At 46.6% G+C, this 22,300-nt stretch overlaps 5 protein-coding genes and 1 pseudogene across 5 annotated transcripts in view; 5 read left to right on the forward strand and 1 right to left on the reverse strand.

Annotated features, from left to right (window-relative positions):
- The window catches only part of LOC128709573 (sodium-dependent transporter bedraggled), a 29,918-nt gene extending 8,310 nt beyond the window's left edge, over positions 1–21,608 (reverse strand). The window contains exon 1 of the mRNA XM_053804580.1: positions 20,486–21,608. Within this exon, the coding sequence (XP_053660555.1) occupies positions 20,486–21,608 (1,123 nt within the window). The remainder of the gene's footprint in view (positions 1–20,485) is intronic.
- Positions 856–2,656, forward strand: LOC128709574 (cytochrome P450 9e2-like). The gene is made up of 3 exons (XM_053804581.1): positions 856–1,067; positions 1,156–2,420; positions 2,487–2,656. Exons 1-3 carry the CDS (start codon positions 856–858, stop codon positions 2,654–2,656), a joined length of 1,647 nt encoding a protein of 548 aa, XP_053660556.1.
- Positions 3,923–5,624, forward strand: LOC128709577 (probable cytochrome P450 9f2). The gene is made up of 2 exons (XM_053804584.1): positions 3,923–4,134; positions 4,211–5,624. Exons 1-2 carry the CDS (start codon positions 3,923–3,925, stop codon positions 5,622–5,624), a joined length of 1,626 nt encoding a protein of 541 aa, XP_053660559.1.
- Positions 6,576–8,281, forward strand: LOC128709576 (probable cytochrome P450 9f2). The gene is made up of 2 exons (XM_053804583.1): positions 6,576–6,787; positions 6,868–8,281. The coding sequence occupies exons 1-2, from the start codon at positions 6,576–6,578 to the stop codon at positions 8,279–8,281; spliced, it is 1,626 nt and encodes a 541-aa protein (XP_053660558.1).
- LOC128709579 (probable cytochrome P450 9f2) lies at positions 9,229–10,934 on the forward strand. The gene is made up of 2 exons (XM_053804585.1): positions 9,229–9,440; positions 9,521–10,934. Exons 1-2 carry the CDS (start codon positions 9,229–9,231, stop codon positions 10,932–10,934), a joined length of 1,626 nt encoding a protein of 541 aa, XP_053660560.1.
- Positions 15,853–17,527, forward strand: LOC128709580 (probable cytochrome P450 9f2; annotated as a pseudogene).
- Positions 21,609–22,300: the final 692 nt, after the last annotated feature.

Genomic DNA, 22,300 nt, shown 5'->3' on the forward strand with positions numbered 1-22,300 from the left:
ACAACGCAACAATACTGCACTGGTGATAATTTTAATATCTGTCGTTTTTGTAAGTTAAACTGATCAACATAATATATAATCATCCAATCAGACTGTGGTTTTGCGTTCTAGTGTTGTGGTTTCAATATGACCAACGAACGTTTGCGGTTCGCTTCGCCAGTAATTATTAGATTACGGTTGGAAAGAAGAAAAATCCACACATCGGCCATTCAAATTTTAGTTCTCCCATTCCGTTGCATGTATGGCTTCCAAGGAGGCGCGAACTCCACTCCAGGTGTACGATACGAAGGACATAATTTCGCCAACGATGGGATCGCATCGATCACGTTCGGTATTCAGGTGAATTCGGTTTCCGAGCAGAATAATGCTTTCTATACGCATGGGAAGTAGCTGTTGGACTTTACCTCATTCTGGCCAAACATTTGTTGCATGCTGTTTATTACGATACCTCGGCTAATGCTGAAGTTAGATGGATAGGGAGATGTGCTGGTATTTGCAAGTAAAAAGAACGTGAGAAAACATGAATGGAACGAAACCAATACAAGATAATGCGGGGCACACACGCTCCCACACGAGAAGTGCCTATCTACGAACCACAGTTGGCACCGGTTATTTCTCCCCAAAATGGAATGAACCTCTCACGTCGATTTGTAATCTTTATTCGCAAAGCGACACACTTGTTGCTGGTGTTTGTGAAGGCAGATACGAATATAGAGTGAATATAAAGGCAACGGACAGTTGCCCAACATTCAGTACACAACAAACGGCCGGACAAAGTAGTCATAGAAGAAGCAGCGAAAAAATTGTCAGAGAGTGTGTGAGTCATCAAGGCAAGCCACGCTTCACAGTTTCAGTATGGAGATCAGCTTAATAACGCTGGCCCTTGTGGTCGGCTTGTTTGTGGCGGCTTACCGGTACTATACGAAAAATTACTTCTACTTTGCGGACAAACCAATCCCGTTCCTAAAGCCATCGTTCCCGTTTGGCAATGCTGGCCCGATTCTTATGAAGAAAGTGACATTGTTTGAGCACTTCAAAAATCTATACGATGCGTTCCCCAATGGAAGGTAAGAGAGTGATAAAAGCCATTGCCTTTTAAATGATGACACTGACTGGTTTGTTATCTTACTCCGTTTTCCTCCTTATCTGGAATAGAATACATGGTATGTTCAATATTCGTCAGCCAGCGTATGTTGTGCGTGATCCAGACCTGGTGAAACAGATAACAGTGAAGGATTTTGATTACTTTGTCGACCATATGACCACCGGATTGGAGCAAACAGAGGAGAACACTAGCCACCTGCTTCTGACCAATTCGCTTGTGGCGCTGCGTGGACAAAAGTGGCGTGACATGAGAGCGACACTCAGCCCGGCCTTTACCGGCAGCAAGATGCGGCTGATGTTCGCATTGATTGCCGAATGTGGCCAAACGATGGTCGCACATTTCCGGTCGGAAGAACAGAAGGCTCGGTCAGCTGGTGGTGCCGGTTTGCAGCTAGAGATGAAAGACGTGATGACGCGCTTCGCCAACGATGTCATCGGAACGGCCGCTTTCGGCATAAAGGTGGATTCGTTCCGCGATCCAGGCAACCAGTTCATCACCGTGGCCCGGTCGGTCACTAATCAACAGTCGTTCGCTAAAGCGATAAAAATGATTGGCTTTACCTTCGCACCGAAGCTCATGATGCGGTTGAACATTGACTTTCTTACTCCTGAAGAGAATCGGTTCTTCCGCGACACGATACTGGAGACGATGCGAATACGCGAGGAGAAGGGCATATTCCGGCCGGACATGATCGAGCTTTTGATGCAAGCGAAGAAGGGTAGTCTGAAGCATCAGCAGACAGAAGAACCAAAGCAGGAGACGACAACGGCCGAAGGATTTGCCACTGTTGAGGAGTCACACGTTGGGCGACGTGCTCATGACCGTGTCTGGACCGACACGGAGTTGATCGCGCAAGCGTTTATATTCTTCTTTGCCGGTTTCGAAACCATCTCCTGGACGTTGTCGTTTGCGCTGTACGAGCTGGCAGTTAACGACGATATCCAGGCACGGTTGTTTGAGGAAGTGCGCGAATCGGAACAGTCGCTTGAGGAAGGAAAAACGCTTAGCTACGAAAAGCTGCAATCGTTACCGTATCTTGACATGGTTGTTTCGGAAACACTTCGCCGATGGCCCATTGGTACAGTGCTAAATCGGGAGTGTGTCCGGGATTACCAGTACGATGATGGACAAGGTGTGAAGTTCACTATTGAGAAGGGTTCGCTGATCTTTATACCCGTTGTTGGTATACACTTTGATCCGAAATATTTCCCCAATCCGGAACGTTTTGATCCGGAACGGTTCAATGAGGAAAACAAGAAAACGATTCAAACTGGCACGTACCTACCGTTTGGTGCAGGACCACGTAATTGTATTGGTAAGTTTGATTGCTCGAACAGCAGACCTCCTTTTACTTTAGAGCTTTGTTCTACGACGTTTACAGGTTCCCGATTTGCCCTGATGGAGGCGAAGGTGGTCCTCTACTATCTGTTGCTTCATTTCCACGTAAAACCGTACACCAAAACGCAGATTCCATTAAAATTGAAAAAATCATCCACACAGTTCCAAACTGAGCACGGGGTTTGGTTGGAGTTCCAGTCCAGAAGCAGTTAAAATGGTACAACGCAACAATACAGCACTGGTGATAATTTTAATATCTGTCGTTTTTATAAGTTGAAATGATCAACATAATATATAATCATCCAATTAGACTGTAGTTTTGCGTTCTAGTTTTGTGGTTACAATATGACCAACGAACGTTTGCGGTTCGCTTCGCCAGTAATTATTAGATTACGGTTGGAAAGAAGAAAACCCCGCACATCGGTCTCTGTCTATCATTCGTCAACCGAAATTAACACTCCCGAAAAAAATATGCTGAGTCAGTTTTGTGTATCAACGTTGCCCACCAACCCATCTTCCATCTTCTCAAAATACACATTCAAATTATAGTCCTCCCACTCCGTTCCATGCATGGCATCCGGGAAGGCGCGCACTGTTTGAAGGTCACATCAATACAAACCGTGCGATAGACGTGTGTGCGTCTAACGCTACGCCGTCATTAATCAACACTGGGGGAACTAACGCATATTCCGGACTGTTTGCCGCTGGTTAGTTCTGGACAACGCGTTTGACCGTGCGGACGTAAAACGCAGTCCGTCTAACAGCAGTATTTTCCATTCATCAGCAGTCAGAATAAGTCAAGTAAGTGCATAAAAGTGTGAATATTGGATGTTGTGTCTCGTGTTTTTTGCAGTGTTATCTATGGGCCGGAAGCTGTTTTACTTGTATTCAACTCGAATACACAACAGTTTGCCCTCGCATTGGTTTTCTCCCGCTTTGCGCATTGTTTGTCCAAAAAGTGAGATCATCACCAGCGGAATGTACGATGTGCGTGCCGGGTCTTTGTCGCCTCACCGATCGATTCTTGGTTTTGCGTCGTAATATGATTCGGTTCCGATGTATCGTACGAGATGTTATTAATAACTGTTGAGCAGTAGGCAAATTACAGTTCCCAAGACGCTGTTAAATTCATGTTTTAAAGGTATATAACGCAGATGTGTGAATATCAACCATACAGTTTCTGTAGTCGAAGAGTGATATAGATTAAAATTATTATTTTAAGCAGTTATATTAGATGTATCTTTAGTGCCATAAAAGAAATGGACGATTTGTTGTCTATTAAGCCAAGAGTTTAAATGTTTACTGAAGCACCTAATCTAATCTTTGAGTGTAGCGCGTCTCTTACACGACGCCTCCACATATTGCTTTCATTATTAAACCAACGACAGCCGGTGCGGATTGGAAGCCAAACAAAAAGTGAAAACCAGTTTCTCTCCTCAGAAAAGCGGTTAGGTCAAAAGCACTAGCCTAGATAACACAATGGCGTACGACACGGTGACGATGGCGGCTATTGCCGCAATTCTGAGCTTGCTGTACTACTACGTACGCAGCCGGTACCGTTATTTTCTGGACAAACCGTACCCACACATGAAGCCCACCTTCCTGCTCGGTAGCGCCGGTCCCATGATATTACGCCAGCGAGACATGATTGAGCACATTAAGATACTCTATAACATCTATCCGGATGCAAAGTAAGTTATGGGATGTGAGAAGGCGGAATTATCATTACCGTTTCACTAATTAACGATTGGATTCTTCACACTAAAGAGTGGTTGGTGCGTACGACTTGCTTACCCCGAACCTGCTACTGCGCGATCCGGAGTGCGTGAAACAGATCGGAGTAAAGGATTTTGACTACTTCACCGATCACACACCGTTCGTGAAGAATGAACATGATATTATGGAATCGGACAACATGTTCCTCAACTCGTTGTTTTTGTTGCGTGGACAAAAGTGGCGCGATATGAGGGCCACACTCAGCCCGGCGTTCACCGGCAGCAAGATGCGCCAGATGTTTGAGCTAGTGTCGCAGAGCTGCCAGGGTATGGCGCAACATCTTCTCAAGGAGGCGCGTGAGGACGAGAGCAAGCAGGTGCACGAGATGAAGGACATCTTCACGCGCTTGGCCAACGATGTGATCGCATCGATCGCGTTCGGAATTCAGGTGAATTCGTTTTCCGAAAGAGAGAATGATTTCTACACGCGTGGAAAGAAGCTGACGAATTTTGGATCATTTTGGGCGAGCATTCGTTTTATGCTGTTTCTCATGATGCCTCGGCTGATGCTGAAGTTAAATATCGAGCTGATGGATAAGGAGATGTGTCAGCATTTCCATGCCATGATTATGGACAATATGCGAATTCGCGAGGAAAAGGGCATAGTGCGTAATGACATGATCAACATTTTGATGCAGGTGAAGCGAGGTGTGCTGGGTCATCAGCGAGACGAACCGGACGTTAAGGATGCGGGATTCGCGACAGTGCATGAATCTGCCGTTGGCAAGAAGGCGATCACACGCGAATGGTCTGAGAAGGAGCTGGTTGCGCAGTGCTTCCTGTTCTTCCTCGCCGGCTTTGACACCGTCTCTACTGCGCTGGGATTTCTGGCGTACGAGCTGATGTTGCATCCGGAGATACAGGACCGGCTTTACGAGGAGATCACAGAGGTCGATGCAAAGCTCGACGGTAAACCGTTGACTTACGAAGCCGTCCAGGAGATGCGCTACATGGACATGGTTGTGTCCGAGTCTTTGCGTCTATGGCCACCGGCACCGATGGTTGAACGGTACTGCACCCGAGACTACACATTCGACGATGGCGAAGGGTTACGGTTCAAGATCGAGAAAGGACGCACCGTCATGATACCGGTAGCGGGCTTACACAGCGATCCGAAATACTTCCCCGACCCGACCCGATTCGACCCAGAGCGCTTTAGTGAGGAAAACCGGCACAATATTAACCCGGGAGTGTATCTGCCGTTTGGAGTTGGACCGCGCAACTGTATCGGATCACGCTTCGCACTGATGGAGGTGAAGTCGGTCATCTACTATTTGTTGAAGAGCTTCACATTCGAACGTTCCGATAAAACGCAAATACCTTTAAAGTTGAAGCATAATCCGGCTGTTCTAGTCGCCGAAAATGGGAACTGGATTCGATTTAAGCCGCGTAAAGTAGATAATTAAGAAAATTCAATATTTAACAAAAGCGAACAAAGCTCTTTCAATAAAATTGAATATAAAAAAAAAAAACGAGGAAATGTTCTTATCATTATCAATTTATGTTGATTAGTTGATAAAAAAAATCTGTCCCGGGGATCTATTTACGGAAATTTGTGCCCAAAACAGGCTTATCTAAAATTGCCAACCATACCAAATGATAACGTCTTGTCACACGACCTCGTTCTGTTATGGTCATGAAATAAGCCTGTGTTATCTTCTCACGTCTAACGCTACACCGCCATTCATAACGCTGGACGACTAGCGCCTTTTTCGGACAACTTGCCGCTTGTTAGTGCTGAATAACGCGTTTGACAGAACGGACGTAAAGCTCAATATCAGATCTGCTTATTCATCAGCTATCGAAATAAGTCAAGTAAGTGATTGAAAGTTGTGGTGTCTGATGTTTTTGTAGTGCGGTTGCTTTAATCATTTGAGCAACTCACTTGCCCCATTGTTGGCTCAACATGTGATCTAGCTGATGTAGCTTAACTTCAGCGACAATTAAGTCATTTTGAGTCTTCATCAGACCGAATATGTGCAAAGATCCGGGTATGTCTACAATATTGCAACTTCGTGACGAGTGAACTTCAGCTATAGAAGCTGTCGAAGAGTGGGAAAATATAAAAAATGTAGATATCCCTACTAGCGTCAGTGGTTACCATATCAACGCCTACAGTAAACACTTGATGTTTTGTTGTCTGTCATCATACCGAGTGTTGAAGTGTGTACCGACGGCATCTAATCTAATCTCTTAGAATACAACGTACGTTAAACGACACTCACACATGTTGCTGCCATTATCAAACCAACGAGAGCCGGTGCGGCGTCGAAGCCAAATAAAAAGTTCAAACTATATTCACCTCTCACACTGCCGGTCAGTTTCTTTCAGGCAGCAGTGTCAACAGCAGCAGTACAATGGCGTTCGACACGGTGACAATGGCGGCTATTGCCGCAATTCTGGGCTTGCTGTACTACTACGTACGCAGCCGGTACCGCTATTTTCTGGACAAACCGTACCCACACCTGAAGCCCACCTTCCTGTTTGGTAGCTCTGCACCCATTATGTTACGCCAGCGGGATGTGATCAAGCACGTCGAAAAGGTGTACAATACCTTCCCGGAGGCAAAGTAAGTGATGGAAATATATGAGGTAAAACTACTAACTACTGTTCGACTAATCATTGTTTTGATTCTCCTCAACGTTAAAGAGTGTTTGGCCTGTACGACTTGCTAACCCCGAACCTGATACTGCGCGATCTTGAATGTGTGAAGCAGATCGGGGTAAAGGATTTTGACTACTTCACCGACCACACGCCGTTCCTGCCCAACGAGCACGATACGATAGGCTCCGACAACATGTTCCTCAACTCGCTGTTCATGCTGCGGGGACAAAAGTGGCGCGATATGAGGGCAACCCTCAGTCCGGCATTCACCGGCAGCAAGATGCGCCAGATGTTTGAGCTAATGTCGCAGAGTTGCCAGGGTATGGTGCAGCATCTTCTCAAGGAGGCGCGTGAGAACGAGACTAAGCAGGTGCACGAGATGAAGGACATCTTTTCGCGCTTGGCCAACGATGTGATCGCATCGATCGCGTTCGGAATTCAGGTGAATTCGTTTTCCGAAAGAGAGAATGATTTCTACACGCGTGGAAAGAAGCTGTTGGACTTCACCTCATTCTGGCCCACCATTCGTTTCATGCTGTTCATTACGATGCCCCGGTTGATGCTGAAGCTAGATATCGAGCTGATGGATAGGGAGATGTGCCGCTATTTTCAAGCAATGATTCTGGACAATATGCGAGTTCGCGAGGAAAAGGGCATAGTGCGGAATGACATGATCAACATTTTGATGCAGGTGAGACGAGGTGTGCTGGGTCATCAGAGGGATGAACCGGACGTTAAGGATGCGGGATTCGCGACAGTTCATGAATCTGCCGTTGGCAAGAAGGCGATCACACGCGAATGGTCTGAGAAGGAGCTGGTTGCGCAGTGCTTCCTCTTCTTCCTCGCCGGCTTTGACACCGTCTCTACTGCTCTGGGATTTTTGGCGTACGAGCTGATGCTACATCCGGAGATACAGGACCGGCTTTACGAGGAGATCACAGAAGTCGATGCAAAGCTCGACGGTAAACCGTTGACTTACGAAGCCGTCCAGGAGATGCGCTACATGGACATGGTTGTGTCCGAGTCTTTGCGTCTATGGCCACCGGCACCGATGGTCGATCGGTACTGCAACCGAGACTATACCTACGACGATGGCGAAGGATTACGGTTCAAAATTGAGAAGGGTGTCACCGTCATGGTGCCGATAGCAGGTTTTCATAGCGATCCGAAATACTTCCCCGACCCGAAGCGATTCGATCCGGAGCGCTTTAGTGAGGAAAACCGGCACAAAATCAACCCCGGATCGTATCTGCCGTTTGGAGTTGGACCGCGCAACTGTATCGGATCACGCTTCGCACTGATGGAGGTGAAGTCGGTCATCTACTATTTGTTGAAGAGCTTCACATTCGAACGTTCCGATAAAACGCAAATACCTTTAAAGTTGAAGCATAATCCGGCTGTTCTAGTCGCCGAAAATGGGAACTGGATTCGATTTAAGCCGCGTAAAGTAGATAATTAAGAAAATTCAATATTTAACAAAAGCGAACAAAACAGTTTCAATAAAATTGAATATTAAAAAAACGAGGAAATGTTCTTATCATTATCAATTTATGTTGATTAGTTGATAAAAAAAATCTGTCCCGGGGATCTATTTACGGAAATTTGTGCCCAAAACAGGCTTATCTAAAATTGCCAACCATACCAAATGATAACGTCTTGTCACACGACCTCGTTCTGTTATGGTCATGAAATAAGCCTGTGTTATCTTCTCACGTCTAACGCTACACCGCCATTCATAACGCTGGACGACTAGCGCCTTTTTCGGACAACTTGCCGCTTGTTAGTGCTCAATAACGCGTTTGACAGAACGGACGTAAAGCTCAATATCAGATCTGCTTATTCATCAGCTATCGAAATAAGTCAAGTAAGTGATTGAAAGTTGTGGTGTCTGGTGTTTTTGTAGTGCGGTTGCTTTAATCATTTGAGCAACTCACTTGCCCCATTGTTGGCTCAACATGTGATCTAGCTGATGTAGCTTAACTTCAGCGACAATTAAGTCATTTTGAGTCTTCATCAGACCGAATATGTGCAAAGATCCGGGTATGTCTACAATATTGCAACTTCGTGACGAGTGAACTTCAGCTATAGAAGCTGTCGAAGAGTGGGAAAATATAAAAAATGTAGATATTCCTACTAGCGTCAGTGGTTACCATATCAACGCCTACAGTAAACACTTGATGTTTTGTTGTCTGTCATCATACCGAGTGTTGAAGTGTGTACCGACGGCATCTAATCTAATCTCTTAGAATACAACGTTCGTTAAACGACACTCACACATGTTGCTGCCATTATCAAACCAACGAGAGCCGGTGCGGCGTCGAAGCCAAATAAAAAGTTCAAACTATATTCACCTCTCACACTGCCGGTCAGTTTCTTTCAGGCAGCAGTGTCAACAGCAGCAGTACAATGGCGTACGACACGGTGACAATGGCGGCTATTGCCGCAATTCTGGGCTTGCTGTACTACTACGTACGCAGCCGGTACCGCTATTTTCTGGACAAACCGTACCCACACCTGAAGCCCACCTTCCTGTTTGGTAGCTCTGCACCCATTATGTTACGCCAGCGGGATGTGATCAAGCACGTCGAAAAGGTGTACAATACCTTCCCGGAGGCAAAGTAAGTGATGGAAATATATGAGGTAAAACTACTAACTACTGTTCGACTAATCATTGTTTTGATTCTCCTCAACGTTAAAGAGTGTTTGGCCTGTACGACTTGCTAACCCCGAACCTGATACTGCGCGATCTTGAATGTGTGAAGCAGATCGGGGTAAAGGATTTTGACTACTTCACCGACCACACGCCGTTCCTGCCCAACGAGCACGATACGATAGGCTCCGACAACATGTTCCTCAACTCGCTGTTCATGCTGCGGGGACAAAAGTGGCGCGATATGAGGGCAACCCTCAGTCCGGCATTCACCGGCAGCAAGATGCGCCAGATGTTTGAGCTAATGTCGCAGAGTTGCCAGGGTATGGTGCAGCATCTTCTCAAGGAGGCGCGTGAGAACGAGACTAAGCAGGTGCACGAGATGAAGGACATCTTTTCGCGCTTGGCCAACGATGTGATCGCATCGATCGCGTTCGGAATTCAGGTGAATTCGTTTTCCGAAAGAGAGAATGATTTCTACACGCGTGGAAAGAAGCTGTTGGACTTCACCTCATTCTGGCCCACCATTCGTTTCATGCTGTTCATTACGATGCCCCGGTTGATGCTGAAGCTAGATATCGAGCTGATGGATAGGGAGATGTGCCGCTATTTTCAAGCAATGATTCTGGACAATATGCGAGTTCGCGAGGAAAAGGGCATAGTGCGGAATGACATGATCAACATTTTGATGCAGGTGAGACGAGGTGTGCTGGGTCATCAGAGGGATGAACCGGACGTTAAGGATGCGGGATTCGCGACAGTTCATGAATCTGCCGTTGGCAAGAAGGCGATCACACGCGAATGGTCTGAGAAGGAGCTGGTTGCGCAGTGCTTCCTCTTCTTCCTCGCCGGCTTTGACACCGTCTCTACTGCTCTGGGATTTTTGGCGTACGAGCTGATGCTACATCCGGAGATACAGGACCGGCTTTACGAGGAGATCACAGAAGTCGATGCAAAGCTCGACGGTAAACCGTTGACTTACGAAGCCGTCCAGGAGATGCGCTACATGGACATGGTTGTGTCCGAGTCTTTGCGTCTATGGCCACCGGCACCGATGGTCGATCGGTACTGCAACCGAGACTATACCTACGACGATGGCGAAGGATTACGGTTCAAAATTGAGAAGGGTGTCACCGTCATGGTGCCGATAGCAGGTTTTCATAGCGATCCGAAATACTTCCCCGACCCGAAGCGATTCGATCCGGAGCGCTTTAGTGAGGAAAACCGGCACAAAATCAACCCCGGATCGTATCTGCCGTTCGGAGTTGGACCGCGCAACTGTATCGGATCACGCTTCGCACTGATGGAGGTGAAGTCGGTCATCTACTATTTGTTGAAGAGCTTCACATTCGAACGGTGCGAGAAAACACAAGTGCCTTTAAAGTTGAAGCATAATCCGGCCGTGCTGGTTGCGGAAAAGGGTATCTGGATTCGCTTTAAGCCGCGCAAAGTCAGCAACTGAGCTACTCCAATGTACAGTACCGAGGACACCTTCAATAAAACTTAATCACAGAAAAATGAAGAAATCTTGTTATCTTTATCAGTTAATGTTAATTAGTTGGTAAGGGAGTTCCCGGGGACCGGGGGATCGGTATGCCAATTCGCCATTTATGGGCAAAATTGCTTATCGGGAAGTACTCATCCAAGTGACAACATGTAGTCTCACGACCTCGTTCTGTTATGGTCACAAAATAAGCCTATGCTATCTTTGGCGCTTATAAAAAAAACAACAACAAAGCCGAAAAATTGTATTCTACGTTCAAATTGTCTTACTAACGGTAGCGACACATTTGAAGCTAACCAGTTTTGAAAACACACAAAACTTGTCTGTCATTCACTGATGGCTCCGGTAGAAGTTGTACCAAGATTACTCTTTTTTCCTGTTTTGTATGAGACGTGTGCGTCCGACTCGAGGTGTAATCCAAACGGCATCTAAATTGATTGAACTCCATGAACTACGTGTTCGCTGCCATTGATAAGATATATCAGACAGAGGTGGGACTTAATAACGAACATGGCGATAGGCGGGAAGCTCACTCATGGTGATGATGCTCATCATGTAGTAGGCATTGTTTAATTATTCATTTTGCGTTCAATTTGCAACCGGAGATGGTAACCGTGGCGACCCGGTGGAGGGGACCACACTGTGGTTGAATGTGTGTGTGTGTGTGTCACTGACGGTTTGGGGCATGTACACCGCCTCCTAGAAGGTCAAAAACATTGTGTAGATAGAGAGCTTATTAGTCGGAGAAAAAACTTCACCGCGAACGCACGATTTCTGGTAGTTAACGTAGATTAATGTTTCATTAATAACGTCAATCTTCATTCATTTTTTTTTACAGAGTTCCCAACGGTGAACTAAACACAGTGATGGTGGCAATAGAACGGGGACTAATCTCCTGAATAGTGTTACAGAATGGAGGTGAACTTAGTGTTCGTGATTGGATTTATATCGGTTTTGGTCGCGTTGTACTTCTACCTGACGTGCAATAACAAATTCTTCGAGAGTTATCCCATCCCATGTCTACCGGTAGAGCCATTGTTTGGTAGCTATCGACGGATATTACTGAAGAGGATTTCATTAATCAGCTTCATTCGCTCAAGTTATGAACTATTCCCGGATGCAAAGTAAGTTCATCCGCCCATTGGTCTAAATTGAAGATTTGCTTATATTGTCGTTGTCATTGTTTTTTGTAGCATGTACGGCATGTTCGAGATGCTAACGCCAATGTTTGTCATCCGCGATCCGGAGCTAGTGAAGCGCATCACGGTGAAGGACTTTGATCACTTCATCAACCATCGACAGTTGATATCAGCGGACAGCACGAGTTCCAGCAACTCGGCCGTCGTATTTACGAAGGCTCTCTTCAATCTCACCGGGCAGCGATGGCGCAACGTGCGTACTACGCTCAGTCCCACGTTTACCGGCAGCAAGATGCGCCAAATGTTGGCACTGATTGTGGAGTGCAGTGAAAATATGGTGCAGGCACTGGCACACCCTACCGGAGAGGGGTATGAAATGAAGAAGCTTTTCATACGCTTCACGAATGACGTTATTGCGTCCTGTGCGTTTGGAGTACGCGTTAACACATTCCAGGACAAGGAGAACGTTTTCTTCCGCAACGGTATAGATTTATCGAACTTTGGTCGTCTGCATATTTTTCTCAAGATAATGGGATACCAGGTGTTTCCGAAGCTGATGAACTGGCTCGAGATAGACATATTCGATCGCAAGCATGTCGAATTCTTCACGGAACTATTCAAAAAGTCGGTCCAGGAACGTGAGCAGCATGGCATCATTCGTCTAGACATGATCCATCTACTTATGCAAGCCAGCAAAGGAAAGCTCCGACATCAGCCTCAAGAGCGCGAGGAAGTGGAGAGCTTTGCCACGGCGAAAGGATCCAACGATGAGAAGATTCTGCCAGACACTGTAGTGACGCTCAGTGAGACTGAAATGGTAGCGCAATGTCTGATATTCTTTTTGGCTGGTTTCGACATAATTGCCACTTCGATGTCCTTTCTAATGTACGAGGTGACGATTGCACCCGACATTCAGCAACGACTGTACGAAGAGATCCGACAAGTGTCGGAATCGCTGGATGGTAAATCGCTCACCTATGACGCACTGCAAGGCATGCGCTACCTAGACATGGTTGTTTCGGAGACGCTACGGAAGTGGCCACCGAATCCAGCCTCAGATCGACAATGCAACCAGGATTACAAGGTGGTCGGTGACGGTAATGCTCCTGATGTCGTCATCCCCAAGGGTGCTATAGTGTCGATCCCTATCGTAGGACTGCATCATGATGCACGTTACTATCCCGATCCTGATCGTTTCGACCCGGAGCGCTTCAATGAAGAGAACCGACAGAATATTCCATTGGGAGCCTATATTCCGTTCGGAATAGGACCACGTAACTGCATCGCATCTCGATTCGCCTTGATGGAAGTGAAGGCCATCGTGTATCATTTGCTACTAAACTATGAGTTTCGGTGTTGCGATCGTACGCAAATACCAATACAGCTGGGAAAAGGATTCACCCCTTTGCAGGCGGAAAAAGGCATCTATCTACAGTTGAAATCTCGGGCAAGGGAATAGAAGTCGCGTTTAAATGTACCATGAATCTCATCTTTAGTACTATGACATTTGTAAAACGATCAGTATTGCACTAACAAGGGTTAATAAAATGGTTGTAAAGTAATTTTGGGAAGTTTTACTTCTCCAAGGATTTATGATCTGTGAAGCAAGATAGGCGCATCTCCAGAAAGAAAAGAATCCTCATTCTAGGAGTAAGTCAAAACAAGATTAATGTGTTCTTGACATAGTAATACCTTCAACATTTCTATTCTTTTCTTCCCGGGCTTTCCGCATAAGCAGTGAAATAGTGAGTGATTGTGTTATTGGGACGTAGAGTAGTCAACGCTAGACGGTGTTGCAAAATGGAGCTCAACTTAGTGTTTGTGATTGTATTCCTGTCGATGCTCGTCGCATTCTACATCTACCTGACGAGCAACAATAAATTCTTCGAGAAGTTCCCCATACCATGCCTACCGGTGGAGCCACTGTTCGGAAGCTATCGGCGATTGGCGATGAAGCAGATTTCGTTCAACGAGTTCGTACGCTACAACTACGAGCTGTTCCCGGATGCAAAGTAAGCATGTCCCGCGAGATTTTGGGTTGTCCGTTTAGTAGAAGTGTGTCTTCCTTTCTTTTGTTTTGTAGAATGTTCGGCATGTTCGAGATGCTAACGCCAATGTTTGTCATCCGCGATCCGGAGCTAGTGAAGCGCATCACGGTGAAGGACTTTGATCACTTCATCAACCACCGACAGTTGATATCGGCCGACAGCTACAATTCCAACAACTATACGGTCATGTTTTCGAAAGTGCTGTTTAACCTTACCGGGCAGCGATGGCGTGACGTACGGACCACGCTCAGTCCTACGTTTACCGGCAGCAAAATGCGACAGATGTTTACCATGATTGTGGAGTGCAGCGATAATATGGTCCAGTCGCTGGCAAACCCTGCTGCACAGGAGTACGAAATGAAGGACCTTTTCGTGAGCTTCGCGAACGACGTTATTGCGTCCTGTGCGTTTGGCGTACGCATCAACTCGTTCCAGGACAAGCAGAACGTTTTCTTACGCTACGGAAAAGACATTTCGAACTTCAGTCGATGGAAGGTTTTCTTCCGGATGATGGGCTTCCAGTTGTTTCCGCAGCTGATGGCACGACTGCAGCTGGATATATTCGATCGCAAGCATGTCGAATTCTTCACGGACCTGTTCAGACAGTCGGTTCTGGAAAGGGAAACCCATGGCACCGTACGGCCCGATCTCATTCAGCTGCTCATGCAAGCCAGCAAAGGAAAGCTGCGACATCAGCCCCAAGAGCGCGAGGAAGTGGAGAGCTTTGCTGCGGCAAAAGAATCAAACGACGAGATGGCACTGCCAAAGACCACCGTGCCGCTTAGTGAAAGTGAAATGGTGGCACAGTGTCTTTTGTTCTTTCTGGCCGGGTTCGACACGCTCGCCACAACGATAACGTTCCTTGTATACGAGATAACCATTGCATCCGACATTCAGCAACGACTGTACGAAGAGATCCGACAAGTGTCGGAATCGCTGGATGGTAAATCGCTCACCTATGACGCACTGCAAGGCATGCGCTATCTAGACATGGTTGTTTCGGAGACAGTGCGGAAATGGAACCCGGCACCGGGTACCGATCGTCTTTGCAACAAGGATTACAAAATTTCAGACGAACCAGAAATCATTATCCCGAAGGGTTCGGTCGTATTTATTCCCATTACGGGCCTGCACTACGATCCAAACTTCTATCCCGATCCCGATCGCTTCGATCCGGAGCGCTTCAATGAAGAGAACCGACAGAATATCCCATTGGGAGCCTATATTCCGTTCGGAATAGGGCCACGTAACTGCATCGCATCCCGGTTCGCTTTGATGGAGGTGAAAACCATCGTGTACTATTTGCTGTTGAACTACGAGTTTAAACGCTCGGCACGTACACAAATTCCGGTAAAGTTGGCTAAAGGTTTAACTCCTCTCAAGCCAGAAAAGGGCATCTACGTGCAGTTGAATCCGCGGAAGAGGATTTAGGAAAAGGCAATGAGCAATTGCGAAGGCACGAATGTTTGTTTGTCTCGTTTAACAATGTATAATCTCTGCACAAAAAATGGACAATAAAAATGAAACTACTGCACTGTCGAAAGTCTTATTCTGAGTCATATTGCGGCGTGTAGAGAGTCAGCTGGCAGACGACCCAATTCTAATCTCTGTTTCTCTGTGTTGTTTATGTCTTTTTAGACACTCGCTTCACTCAAGACTCTCAAGGAATTCTGAAGAGTACACACCATTATGGCGTTACTGTTGCTTAGTCCTTTGTTATTGCTGTTGCTTCTTGGACTGTTTTACGCGCACATCACCCGTAACAGTCGGTACTTTGAGGGTAAACCTATCCCTTGCTTACCGTCCGAACTACTGTTTGGAAGCACCCGTCATCTGCTGTTGCGAAAGATATCTTCGTACGATTTTATGCGCTCCATCTACAACCGCTTCGAGCGGGTAAGGTAAGTGAGACTGGTACTCTCAGTAGAACTACACATGCTCATTGCCGTCCGCTTGCAGAGTGTTTGGGATGTTCGATCTCATCAGTCCCGTGTTTGTGGTACGCGATCCGGACCTGATCAAGCAGATCGCCGTCAAAGATTTTGACCATTTCGTAAACCATCGGCCTATCTTCGGGAGCAACTTAGACCGGGATTCGATCGCGCTGTTCGGGAAGACGCTCTTTGCGCTGTCGGATCAGCAGTGGCGTGATATGAGGGCAACGCTCAGTCCTGCCTTTACCGGTAGCAAGATGCGCCAGATGTTCGCCCAGGTCGTCGACTGCAGCTCAGGAATGGTGCAGTACTACAAGGAGCAAATGGGCGCGAATGGCCGGTGTTACGAACTGAAGGAAGTGTTCTCCCGGTACACTACAAATGTGATAGCATCGTGTGCATTCGGACTGAGGGTGGATTCATTCCGTGATCCTACCAACAGCTTCTACACCAACGGGCAACGTATGATCGACTTTGCACGCTTCAAAGTTTTGCTGAAGGTTCTCGCGTACCGTGTGTTTCCGTGGCTGATGGAGAAGCTGGAAGTGGACCTGTTCGATCGGGAGCTAAATTTGTTCTTCGCCGAAATCGTCCTGGAGACAGAGAAAACGCGCGAACTGCAAGGTATCGTACGGCCGGACATGATCCACCTCCTAATGCAGACCAAAAAGGGCATGTTGCGAAGACAGAAGGAGCAAGACCAATCACTGACAGAAGGATTTGCTACGGTACAAGAGTTCGAAGTTGGCGCTGGGGATTAGCCGCAACAGCAAACGCTCACCCAAATGGAACTCGTAGCCCAATGTCTCATCTTCTTTCTGGCCGGGTTTGATACGGTCGCTAATTGTCTCACCTTCTTAGCGTACGAGCTGACACTCAACGCTGACATTCAGGATCGTCTTGTGGAAGAAATTCTTGCCACGGAGCACGACCTGCAACAGCAACCCTTAACGTACGAAGCGCTTCAGCGTATGAAGTACATGGACATGGTGGTGTCGGAATCACTCCGGAAGTGGAGTCCCGCACCGTCCACCGATCGTATCTGCACCCGGGATTGCGTGGTACGGAATGAGGACGGTGTTGAGTTCACCATCGACAAGGGCACGGTGGTGTTCATCCCGATCGTTGGTCTGCATTACGATCCCCAGTACTATCCGGACCCGGAGAAATTCGACCCAGAGCGCTTCAGCGAGTCGAATCGAGATAAGATCCAACCGGGGACATATCTGCCGTTCGGGATCGGACCTCGAAACTGTATCGGTTCGCGCTTTGCACTGATGGAGGTAAAGGCCATCATATACCAGCTGCTGAAGGAGTTTACGTTCGAGCGAACTCCACGCACCGAAGTTCCGGTACGACTTCAAAAAGGGTTCGTCGCTTTGAACAGCGAAAACGGCATCTATGTTAACTTTAAACCTAGACATTCTTGAGATTTCTATCAATATTATACAAACATACTAACAACATTCTGCATCTGGAAGTTGTCTAGACAGAGTAGTCCTATCATTACTATTGGTATACAAATGTAACGCTGAGTATTTTACAAATAGAGCATTGTAGCTAATAATAAATATACCCCAAGCAACCCTCATACACTTGAGTACAGGAAGCACTCGATCAGTTTGGTACTTCAACCGATAGTAAGTTGTTCTCCCGTCTGGATAGCAGTCAACGCTTAATTGACATCGATTGAGTTCACACACCCACACAGTGAGTGACTTTGTTATCTATCTTTTAATCTATAAATTGAAATAATGCAGGACGTGCTATGACTCAACATATTCCATTGTTTCGCACTCCTTCCATTGACAGTCACACTCAAGCGTGTGTTAATTGCGCTCGCGTCTATTTCCAGATCCCGCTATCATCACACGTCTGCACACTTCACATTTGGGAAATAACCTAGGAAGGGGTGCTTGTATTACGCGAGGACCGTCTAACAAGACCTACATTAACCTTGTTAGCTGCCCGCAACCAAATGCTGCTGCAGAAACGCTTGTGCCTTGTGGACCGAAACATGTCACCAAAGATCAACGATCAACGTTCGGGACAGGGCACGGGTAACGAGACTCGTGGCACGGTTAGTTACCCTTTGCAATTCGTGACGCGATCGTGGCGAACTGAATCCGATTACCGCCGGTTTCACTGCAACTGGTGCGCTGGTGCGCACGATGAACGGGCCTTACTTTATTGAATTTGGTACTCAGGTTCACCGTCGCGCGCGCGACCAGTGTGCGATTAATTTAGGTCAATTGAGTTTAACCGAATTATCTAGCAATTGGTGGTGCGTCTCGCGTGATGTTGGGGAACTCTTATACTGCCATCCAATACTCCACGCTTTACACGACGGAAGAGTTGTGTCTGGAGTTGATGAAGCTCCTCCACGCGGTGAGCCATCTGTTCTACGTTTGGAACACGATATTTTCGCAGCGTGTCACGTAACGATTCGTTCTGACATTCCAACAGTTGAACCTCACGTTCGGTACGTTCGATTTTGGCTTTTACCTCTTTCAGCTTGCTACTCCACTGATTCGCATCCTCGCCCAACCGGCCATGGTGCTGGGTAGTTTCAAAGAGCATCAACTTCTCCATCAACATCTCACGCTTCACTTCCGCCCCGAGCCGTCGCAACTCGTAGTCGGTGTGCTGGGCGGCCCGTAAATCTCGCTCCCCAACAAGCCGCTCAATTGCGAAGCTCTCCAAATGCACCCGAAGCGCATCGCTGCCAACGCTTTGACGCTTCTGGTCGATTAGTGCACACTGGTCGACATTCTGCCGTTCGATGGCACGCGTTTCGAAGCGAATCTTTTCTGTGGCGGCTTCACACTTCCGTACCCAGGCGAGACAGAAGGCGCTGAAGTGCGAGAATGGAAGCGGCGAAACGGGCGCTCGGCCACTTTTTAGCTTGCGCAGTGCAATTTTGGCTTCCAGTGCGGCTAAGACCCGGTCTGATTCGGCGATCGTGAGCTGATGTTCCTCAAGCTCGGCCAGTTGATCCGCGAGCGCTTCAAACTCGGTGGAGGAGGAAGTTTGCAGTTGTTGTTCCATTTTTTCGTTATTTTACTGCAAAACTCATCGTATCTGGGTTTTGGGCACGATAACTAAGGTTGCTGAGATTGAGTATTCGAAAAATTATTTTGTTTTGCAGAACTACTTGGATCCTTCACTGTACAATGGGACATTACGTAAATAGATCTCAACTTGGGGAACATCCATTTAATACGTAACGCTAATATGGGGAGGCTGGGCTTAGTATTTGCGTTAAGATTTGTTATATAGGGGGAAGGGGGAGTTCAACTATTTGTTGTGCAGCACATGCAATAAGATCAAATTAAGATTCCCGCTTCATTGTTTATAAGTAAACAATTTACTAACTTTAGCGATTTTCATATAAATTCCTTCGTATCTCTCTACTTGTTTATATTTTAAGCTTCTCGGTCTAGATACCTTGTAATGTTCACTTAGTAGTTGAATTTTGGGTTAAAGTGTGTGGTGGTGAATCAAGTTTATAGTTATCCTCACAGGTTAACTCATAAAAGAAGTATCTCGCTTGAAGAGCTCTTAACAGTCTCAGAACCCTCACACGTTTGAGCAATTGAGGTTTTAAACCCGGATTTAAAATCTATTGGCATATGTCCAAGTTGTTGTGCATAATTGTAAAGATATTGCCTCAATCTCATAGAACTTCAGTTTTCATCATTCAATATCGATTAGTGCTTGGACACTTATTCTCCGAACAATCATCGATTTTCGACAATAAGAACGTGTGATCGGTGCTTCTAACACCGTGTTTGTTGTCAGCAAACCAGTTGTAAATAGTAGATCATAATGATGCCTAGTTCCACAATGTTTATCAAGCCACCTTAACCCTATTTTCCCTAACAAAAAGTGTGTCGGTTAGAATAGATAAATACCAACGGCAAAGTGACTTCATTGGTTCTTTGGGAGATTTAACCGAAATGTTGAAGATCTACTTGTACAAGGTGGACATTGAATAAACCATAATTTTAAACAGAAGACAATCACCTAAAAGAATGACTGATAGTGCTAATAGTGCTGATAAATACATTCGTTATCGCACGAAGTCTTGTTCTCAATGGATGACATCGATTTGCGTGGGTATTATGCAGTGTAAGCTCCCAAACGGTTGCCGATCAACGAATGGGAAATTTTCTTACGCCTGGCATATGTAGTGATTGGACACATGGACATAAAGTGGAAGATGATTTCCTCATCAAGAACCTAGTCAAGGTTTAATTAATCCGATCCATGCCTATTAATCGTAATTAATTAATAGTAGGGGTTGTTTCCAGTATCTGTCAACAGTTGTCAATTTTTACGTTACGTAATTATTGAATGAGCCCTTAAGTAACTCTGGTGTAACTCACCATTAGTACTGTGCCTGGTTTCCGGTGATCTTTCACACTCGATCCTTCTGCAGTCGTCTGGAATGGTTTGCATTTCGCTCGCCTCCCGCTCACAACCAGCGGTCGTTTTTGGTTGACTTACGACCGACCTACGCATGGAAGCACCCCGCTTGAACGCGTTCAAAAATTGGGTACGCTTCTGCTTGGGAAGCGTACAGAAATGCTTGATGTCACCGAACTTAATACGATCCTCCTGATACATATCGTGCAACGTCACACCAACACTCTCACTAGCATCACCGGCAATGTCACGCCGTACCTTGGGCTGGTAATACTGTAAACTTTCACCAACCGATTCCGCACCGTCTGCACGCCGACACTTGCCATTCAACGCTGGCTGCTCCGGTACGGAACTGTGTTCTTCACTACCGCTAGCACTGTCACCCGCGTCACTGTCAACTGCACCGCACACCTCATCATCCACACCATCCATCTCGTCCAGGTACGCGTCCAACTCCGACAGATAGTCTGCCACCTTCGCGTTTGGATCTTCCAGGAAACTTTCCACAAATTTCCGATTCAATTGCAGCTTCTTCTTCTTGAGCGTACAGTACGCACCGCCAAATGGATGCCGCGTCGTTTCCGACTGTTGCGTTTGTACCGTGTCGCAGCCACTACGCGATCGACGCACTTTGCGCAGTGTGCAGAAATTGCCTAAACTTTCCGGACCGAGCTCTCGGCTGCACTCTTCCTCTGGTTGGTGGCGCGTTTGCAGCTGCTGCTCACTGTTACGCCGCTCGCAGAAATTCTCGAACGTGCTCATATTCTGCTCGTACAGCAAGCTTCGGTTCGATTCGGCCAGATCCTCCAAAGTCGGTTCCCTCCGGAAGCTTCCAACGCCGGTGGAATCGAAACGCCCACCGACCGCACCCATCTTGGCCGGCTGCGGTCGCAGCGTGTAGAAGTGGCCACTGTTTGTGCCCCGATCTGGCACTTGCTGTCGCTCGCCGTACTCTGCCACCGATGCCAACCGGGCCGGTGGTCTCGGTGGCCGCGGTAGCGTACAATAGTCCGGGATCACACCGTCCGCCATCGTTTTGGCTGTTGATTGTGAATTTGTGAGATGATTTACAGCTTCCTCCATGTGTGAGTCCAACGGCAACGACTTTAGTGCCGGGTCGTGTAGGTGGTAGATGTTAGCAACGGTGAACTAAACTTCTTTATTTTTCCATCGACGGCGTTTGCAACTTAGCACCGGGCAGGTTCGCAAGCTGGTGCTATATTGGAACCGATCCAATCACTTCCTGCTTCGGACGTGCTGTGCCCTCACCGTGGTACATTGTTCGATGAGCGATTTTTGCTGGGTAGATCTGGACATTAGCAAAGAAAGAAATAAGACAAACCAAAATTAATATTTGCATGGGTGGATAAGTTATTATTCTTTGCGAATCTTGCCAACCCATTGTACTTAATTGGCTATTTATGCAGTTTACATCGTCCAGTAGAAGATATTCCTCCTAGTCTTATTGTGTGTCCCAAACTTACTCGGTACTGCTCACAACTTCACTTTTACAGTGCGTAGCATAAGTGTACGATTTCATTGCTTTATGTTCATGTAAATCTTATGGGAATCATATCATATCATATCTTATGGGAAATATTCATGTGTAATGGGTACAAATATTATGAGAGAATTTTCTTTCAGTTTTATCACTGGCTGAATTAAAAAAAAGTGATTAACAAATGCCCATAACTCAAAATATACAACATTAAGCACTGATAACCTGACCCGGCGGTCTACAGTCATTGAACATTGAAGCAAATTGTATGAAAAGT

This window comes from Anopheles marshallii, chromosome 2 (genome assembly GCF_943734725.1).
Source record: "Anopheles marshallii chromosome 2, idAnoMarsDA_429_01, whole genome shotgun sequence".
In the NCBI taxonomy this organism is placed as follows: Eukaryota; Metazoa; Arthropoda; class Insecta; order Diptera; family Culicidae; genus Anopheles; species Anopheles marshallii.

Coding starts and splice junctions, on each gene's coding strand:
- LOC128709574 (XM_053804581.1), top strand. CDS start 856: ATGGAGATCAGCTTAATAACGCTGGCCCTTGTGGTCGGCTTGTTTGTG. Junction 1,068..1,155: donor GATGCGTTCCCCAATGGAAG/GTAAGAGAGTGA, acceptor TATCTGGAATAG/AATACATGGTATGTTCAATA. Junction 2,421..2,486: donor AGGACCACGTAATTGTATTG/GTAAGTTTGATT, acceptor CGACGTTTACAG/GTTCCCGATTTGCCCTGATG.
- LOC128709577 (XM_053804584.1), top strand. CDS start 3,923: ATGGCGTACGACACGGTGACGATGGCGGCTATTGCCGCAATTCTGAGC. Junction 4,135..4,210: donor AACATCTATCCGGATGCAAA/GTAAGTTATGGG, acceptor TTCACACTAAAG/AGTGGTTGGTGCGTACGACT.
- LOC128709576 (XM_053804583.1), top strand. CDS start 6,576: ATGGCGTTCGACACGGTGACAATGGCGGCTATTGCCGCAATTCTGGGC. Junction 6,788..6,867: donor AATACCTTCCCGGAGGCAAA/GTAAGTGATGGA, acceptor TCAACGTTAAAG/AGTGTTTGGCCTGTACGACT.
- LOC128709579 (XM_053804585.1), top strand. CDS start 9,229: ATGGCGTACGACACGGTGACAATGGCGGCTATTGCCGCAATTCTGGGC. Junction 9,441..9,520: donor AATACCTTCCCGGAGGCAAA/GTAAGTGATGGA, acceptor TCAACGTTAAAG/AGTGTTTGGCCTGTACGACT.